The 7,655-nt window shown below is 31.8% G+C and overlaps 1 protein-coding gene across 3 annotated transcripts; it reads right to left on the bottom strand.

The window, feature by feature from the left end:
- Positions 1-506: 506 nt before the first annotated feature.
- LOC143071504 (transcription factor IIIB 50 kDa subunit-like) lies at positions 507-4,022 on the bottom strand. 3 transcript variants are annotated; one of them, XM_076245848.1, is made up of 2 exons: positions 3,846-4,022; positions 507-1,844 (listed from the first exon to the last, which is right to left on the bottom strand). In XM_076245848.1, exon 2 carries the CDS (start codon positions 1,828-1,830, stop codon positions 610-612), a length of 1,221 nt encoding a protein of 406 aa, XP_076101963.1. In that variant the 5' UTR covers positions 1,831-1,844; positions 3,846-4,022; the 3' UTR covers positions 507-609. The 3 variants fall into 3 exon arrangements, with proteins under 3 accessions (XP_076101963.1, XP_076101962.1, XP_076101961.1); XM_076245847.1 differs by having other exon boundaries at positions 3,854-4,022; XM_076245846.1 differs by lacking the exon at positions 3,846-4,022 and adding an exon at positions 2,977-3,112.
- Between the last annotated feature and the right edge of the window lie 3,633 nt (positions 4,023-7,655).

Genomic DNA, 7,655 nt, shown 5'->3' with positions numbered 1-7,655 from the left:
GTTTTTTGCTGTTTTTGGTTATTTTCTTAAATATAACCATAGATTAATGTAGAGATAAACTGTAAACAGCAATAATGTTCAGCAAATTTGAAAGTAAATTCTACAAATTTTAAGTCAACACAAACAAAATTGTCAATTGACCCCTTAAGTAGTTATTGCCTTTATATTCAAAATTTAACAATTTTTCAAAAGTTTTTGTAATCTTTTACCAAAATCTTCTCCTCTGAAACTGCATAGACAAATTCATGTTTTTGTTAATGATTAATGGATAGAAAGTGGTTAAAACCAAACGAAAGGTGAGATTTTGATCCATTCAGATTCCTTTAAAAAAAAGTATTATTGTTGCATTGTTTTCATGCATCAATAGTATTTAAACAAAAATATCAGGTGAGCGACACATGCTCCTTAAAGCCTATAGATTACTGTTTGTACAAAACAGTGTAAGTCATAAAGTATCACTGAAGAATTCAAAGGAAATCAAAATTCAAAGAAAATGCAGAGATATATATATGAAAAATATAATTTAATAGCACTTTAAAGGAAATACAAATTTCAACTGAGTATTTGCAGGTAAAAGTCAGATAAGAATTAACTTTAGCAAAATTATTGTTAATCAATTATTAAAGCTCTTGCAATTTCCATTTGTTTGACTTCCTCTGGTGAGCGTAAGTAGCCATCTAATTCTTCATCAATATCACTTCCCATGTCTTCAATATCACAGTCAACATTGATAGAAGATGGAATAGTTATGTCTTCATTTACGGGTAGTCTTACTTTCTTAAGTATTGGTGGTTGAAAAATGTCTATATTTTCTTCATCTCCAGATTGTAATTTTCGTTTTTGACAAGTGGATTCATCATGTTCATCACCATCTCCATTTTGGATATTTTGTGAATTTTCCATTTCTTTTAAAAATTTCATTCTTTTTTCCATCAATGCCATCCTACTGTATTTCAAAATGTCATTAAGATTGTGATATACAAAATCCTTCTTGTTTTTATTTGAAGCCCAAGGTATAGTGTCACCTATATCCTTCAAAATTTCTAAAATTTCGTTTAGTCTTTCTTTGTCCTGAACATTAAATTTCAGGCCATGATTTTTCAAAAAGTTTGTTTGTGTTAATTTCCTATTTTCATCCAAAGAATTTGATTTTACTGCTATATAAAAAGCTGCCCAAATAATCTTTTGTGGCTGACGACCTGTTACTAACCAAGCTCTATCACACAATAATATAATTTCTTGTGCAGCACGTCTAACATCTGGTGCAATATTATTCTTGAATGCAATTTCAACACACATTTCTGCAATTGTTGATTTTGGTAATGTGATGCAAAATTTTTTTTTAATAAAATTTATTGCCTTGACTAATGGACCTACTTTAACTCCTGTAACCTTGCTGAATTCTTTGATTGATATTACTTGACCAAACTTTCGTCCTTCAACAAGTAAACATGCCGATGCCAGTGCTTCTTTTGTCGCCATTACTGTATGTATGACCTCCTTGTCTTTATACACGAGAGAAAACATATTTTCTGCTCTTTCTACCATATCTGAAGGAAAAGTCAATAATTTACTGTATATTTTGATATGTGAAAGGCCTTCTTTTTTGCCATCTGGAACCTTTCCATCAAAGTGGGCTAGATGTTTCTTTTTATCATTCATGATCCACTTGTTCTGTGATGCAGATTGGTAACCTTCATAATCATGAAACTCAGATGTGATCATATCTTCATTGTTAATAGTACCACATTCTTCACAAACCATATACCCATCATGCATCACCAATGCATTGTAACCACACAAGGCACACTGTCCTATCTTTGATTCCATTCTCCTTATTTGCACTGAAAATATAACAAAGATTGAAATGTAAATAGTAGTTCACAATTTATACATAAGGGTTTCATTCTAATCAAATATCATGAATTAAAGGAAGTACACTCAGGAATAAACCAATATTTTAAAAAATTTTGTCATACAACAATTACTTTTCTGTGGTGGTGTCATGCATATACTGGGTTTATTTTTCTTTTCTTGTTCTTGGTGGATTTTTTTTTCTATTCTGTTTTGTTTAAATATAATTTGTTATCCTTTATTGAGTAATCCAACTTACAAGGAAGCAACTGCAAAAGCAAATGATTTCAGAACATGATTTATATTTTTTTAAATACATTTAACGTCAGTAAGGAATGAGTGTCTATATATAACTTTTATAACGGGTTATGTTCTTCTCATATTTGTTATGATGGTATGATACTAAACCCCTCAGGGGGAGGATTGTGCCTGATATTCATATTATGAAGACATAATTTTTTAATCAGTTTAATTGAAGTCCGGAGCTGGCATGCCAGTTAACTGCTAGTAGTCTGATGTTATTTATGTATTATTGTCATTTTGTTTATTTTCTTTGGTTACGTTTCTGAAATCAGACTCAGACTTCTCTTGAGCTGAATTTTAATGTGCGCATTGTTATGCGTTTACTTTTCTGCATTGGCTAGAGGTATAGGGGGAGGGTTGAGATCTCACAAACATGTTTAACCATGCCTCATTTTTGCGCCTGTCCCAAGTCAGGAGCCTCTGGCCTCTGTTAGTCTTGTATTATTTTAACTTTTAGTTTCTTGTGTACAATTTGGAGTTTAGTATGGGGTTCATTATCACTGAACCAGTATATATTTGTTTAGGGGCCAGCTGAAGGACGCCTTGAAGACCTGTTGGTGACCTTCTGCTGTTGTCTGCTCTATGGTCGGGTTGTTGTCTCTTTGGCACATTCCCCATTTCCATTCTCAATTTTACATGTATGTCAGACATGTGGCAATGTCAGTAATAAATGGTTGGATACAATATAATGTAAAATTACTCAACCAAATGACCAATGCCAGTGATGCCAGTGTAGATGTAAGGATTTTATAATACTCATAAGGTAAAAGACTTTTAAAACGTTGACTGGACCAGTAATGCATTACACAATTCCTGTACCAAAAGACAACATAGGGTCCAAGAAACATTTGGAACCTCTGATAAATTCCATCCATGCTAATTTTTTAGCGGCCAATCCTGAAATGTTCATAAAAAAGGGGATGCGCTCCCGTAGAAACCGGGTCCGTTCGCGCCCATTCACACCCTACATGTTCGCACCCAAAGTCGTGTTCGCACCCTACATGTTCGCCCCAAATTTTAATTGGTTTTGAGTTTAATAACTTTGTAATCAAGTTTTGGCAAGTGTATTTTTATAAGTATATAGTTGTTGTCATTGTCTCAAAATAAAGTGAGACAGCATTTTTTTTTTTTGTGTTGAATAAATCTTAATCATATTTCGGAAAGTGTATTGTTAAAAAAAAATAATTATCCTTTCCAAATAAAGTTATGAGTGGGATTCTGTCAAAGTTATATTTTGTGTTCACTGTTGAATAACTCTTAATCATGTTTTGTTTAGTGTATTGCTGTAACTTTGTTTCACTGACTTGTTTCAAAATAAAGTGAGATTCTGACTACGTTTTTTTTTAGAGTGCGAATGGACCTTGGGTGCAAACATGCGAGGTGCGAACGTGTAGGGTGCGAAAGTGTATTGGGCGCGAACGAACCTGATATCGCTCCAGTCATGCTTCAGTGATTCCCTATATATATAATCAACATTTTTTTCCCCATAAAACAGCTGTAAAAGGGTTGGGGGTTTGTCCTCTGCCCCCCTTTCCCTTTAATCCGCCTCTTGTTTGGAGAACAATTTTCCATCTTGAACCATATCACTATCAGTTTGAGACTACTATAACATAGAAGTTGCAGTACCACTATCAGTATATGAAAGCGGAGTCAAGTCTGTATATCCAAATTCTTGTTATTCACTATACCTGTATACCTTTTCTACACAGACAAGATTTTATCCAATAACAATTCTTGTATCTACTATTGTTATTCGCTGGACTTTAGTTCTTATTTGGAAAACATATTATGGAGATTTTCATTGAACTTTCGTCTTTTCTATCCGTTTTCATTCTTATCACTGAAGGTTCTATATTTAGCAAAGGGAAATTACAGGTCAGAGTCATTGATGCGCTTTATAATAATTTCGCCCCTTATATCGTTTGCACCCTGTGTCGTTTCGCCCTATAAATTTTATTCAATCATACATTAATATTGCTGGTATGTGTTTTGTCGGGTCTGATTTAAATCAGAAGCGCTTGAATTATATATATATCTGCTATTACAGATCATATTAGATCGTTGTCTATGTTTTGTTATCAAATACAAATACAAATATTTTTATTGGCACAAACTCATTAAACAATAAATGGTTAGGACCTATGGCTATGGCACGCCTGAACCACTTTTATTAATTTATCTTAGATTATCTCAGATAAACTAGGATTATCTCAGATAAACCCGGTTTATCTCAGATAAACTAAGATTATCTCAGCTTAATTAAAATTCGAGAAAAGCCTAGTTTATCACAGAAATACAGAAAATTCATTATCTGGAGAAAATCCCGGTTTATTTTAAAATATGAAGAAAATATAGGTTTATCTGAACGATTTTCAGATAATCCTAATTTATCTCCAGATGATTAATTATCTGAATTTCAGATAATTCATTATTTCATTTTCCAGATAATTTAGGTTTATTTCGGATTCTAAATATATCAAAGAACAATGTAACGAGTGTTATAATTGGACTACAATCGTTTGCCAGATTTTATATAAAAAATACCGTCCTTTTTTAGAGGAGGGGCGTTATTCTGCACACGGCACGCAATTATCAAACTACTCATGGTGTGGACATCATCGTTATTGACATCTGGACAAGCGAAATTTGTTGAATCAATTAAAAAAATAGTAAAATACAGAAGGGCTGATTATATACAATATACATCATATACTTTGTACATACTTAACAGCTAATTTCGACATCGCCGATAATAATTGAACTCTCATATTTTAATTTATTCAGTCGGTTTTAATCTTTTATCATGACAACGGTTTTGTAAAATGTTTAATTTTAACTATTGCATTATTTCGTCATGTGTGACAGTCAGTAAACAAAATAGAGATTACACTAGAAAGAAAAACATTAAGTAATCAAATACACAAATAATACACGATTCAATTATGGATAAACAATTATTTCATCATGGTTATTCATAAGACATAGTTTTCATTTTATTTTTTTTCAAAATAATTAAATACATAAGTCAGAGTTTATATGCCTTAAACCTTAAAGCGCCGGTTTTAAATTGTAGGATATACATGTACATTGTCGGAAATACTAAATGTACATGTCTAGTACTCGCTAAGAAACATGAGAAAACCTCTTCGTTCTGTTTCTAAATCTTGATCCAAAAAGTTCAATTTTTACAGGTAAATTACGGATGACATGATTGTCAAAGCTTTACCTGTTATTATCCCTTTTTACTCGAAAACTAGCATATTTTAACACAAGACATAAACATGATAAAATCACAATCCAGTGATAGGAAATTGTTTCTTGGATTAGATCCTGCTCACAGGAAATAAGCCGTCTACAATAATTAATTCAGAGCTCTTCAAAATTGACGAAGAACATATAGAAAAAAAAAGAAAAGACATTTAAAATGTGTTCGTCAATCCATGTACAGAGAAAGAAGGGAACTTCATCCAGTTCAACCCAAAAATCAATTCGAATTTCACAAAAATCTTGGTGTTGTAACAAACAAAGATGTTTCAGCATATTTTATCTGAGAAAATCCTAGTTTATCCGAGATAATCTAGGATTATCTATAAAAGTGGTTCAGGCGTGCCATATATGGCATTACATATAACTACAATAATTGACATGGTAGAATGATACAAGACGTAACGGCATATACTGCCACTTCGGCCATACTTTATTGTTAACTTGTATAATGGTTTGTCTTGTTTTAAAGGGACATTAAAGATAGCTGTCAAATGCATGTTCATCGATTTCACTCAAATTTTCATTTTTATTTCTTTTTGTGGATCGAATCATTCAACCAAATGGTTCGTCCTTGTTTCACTATTAATGATCACATTCTATTCCTTTTCTGAATAAATGTGCAACCCATGTCTAGCTATTAAAGCCGTTTTTATTCAAACAGTTGTCTATACAGTTACCAATGATAAGGAGATGGAGACATGATGAATACAAATCTATACAGATAAGATAAATACGTATAATGATTTATTTGCAAGCAGTGAATACTCAATTATCAAAAACATTATCAAAAACAAAACAAAACAAGAAACAGATTTTTCTTAATATTTTATTTTCATTCAAATAGAAAGGCAATAAGGGTACTATAAACATATTACAATTTGATGGAAATTTGAAGAAAACACCATTTCTACATCATACGGTTACATTTACGACAACATTTATGTCGATAAAAAACCTCCTGATCTGAGTCCTAATCTCCTGACCTAAATTTTTCAAATCTCACAGTCCATCACATGTATGTATTTTTGTTATTCACTCGTAATAACATATCAGTAATGAAAAAAAATGTGTTTACTATAGTTTTGACTAATGATGAAATTCACTGTGTGAAACTGCTTATTTTATTTTGTTAATCTTGTTATTACTAATTTTCAATGAAAAAATGACCTAAATATAGTGTCTTTTTAATGACGTGACAACTATAGAATGGTTATAATATAAAGAGGTAAGCATAAATGTTCCTCTTTAATAATTACCCCGACCATATGAGTATATACCCATATGTTCATGACCATACGCATATGGTCCAAATACTCATATGTGAAATAACTTAGGCATTTACAAGACAACAAATATAACATGTGGAACGTGTATTAAAATCTATAACAAAGTTACTAAGGATGTGACGTTACATATAGAACACCAAAGTATAGCATTACGTTACGCGCGGTTAAAGTCATTACAATATGGTCCAGAACAGAGATACTAGCCTTGGATTGTCTTAATTAAATCCTTTGATCCTCTAATTATCATGTTCCCCTCAGGCCAATGTAATTATGACATATGTTTATTTAAAGGAGTGTAGCGTTGTCGTGTCACCCTAATCAGTGCTGGAAATTCTATTTATAGTAAAGATATTAACATTAAAACAAGAAATGGTTAATACGAAAAATATTTTAAGATTTCTAAGCGGGGGGGTGGGGGGTACAGTTTTTTTGTACTTGTTTAAATCATTGCTATAGCCTTATTTTGCAGGTCTTGGACTCCATTATCATTTATTCTACTATAATTACATAATCATTGCATGTAAACAGTATGTTTCATTATATAACATTATTTTGATTGCCTAACATCAATCTCGCGTCCTTCTGTAATCGAGATTCATTTACACAATGAAATTTAACATTCATGATGACACGACTTCCAACGTGCACAGGTTTATAATAGTGGATGAATTTACGAAAAGAAGTCTTTTAAATTTAATACCACCCAATTTTTTTTACGGCTATGCATGGGTCATCCTGTATTTTTTGTGTTCCTGTCTTTTACAAACTATTTATTTTATTCTTTACTCATTTAAATCGTTTTTCATGTAAACAATAAATGTTTGTTTCAACTGTGTAAACCATATCGTTTTTTTCAATTAAGTATTCCCGCCTTTTTACTTTTTAATTATTATACTCGGACTTTTCTATAAACTGTGTGGAAAAGTCTAGAGAGATAGGATTTGG

Source organism: Mytilus galloprovincialis, chromosome 4 (genome assembly GCF_965363235.1).
Source record: "Mytilus galloprovincialis chromosome 4, xbMytGall1.hap1.1, whole genome shotgun sequence".
NCBI classification, from domain to species: Eukaryota; Metazoa; Mollusca; class Bivalvia; order Mytilida; family Mytilidae; genus Mytilus; species Mytilus galloprovincialis.
This window is presented reverse-complemented; position numbering and strand designations above follow the sequence as displayed.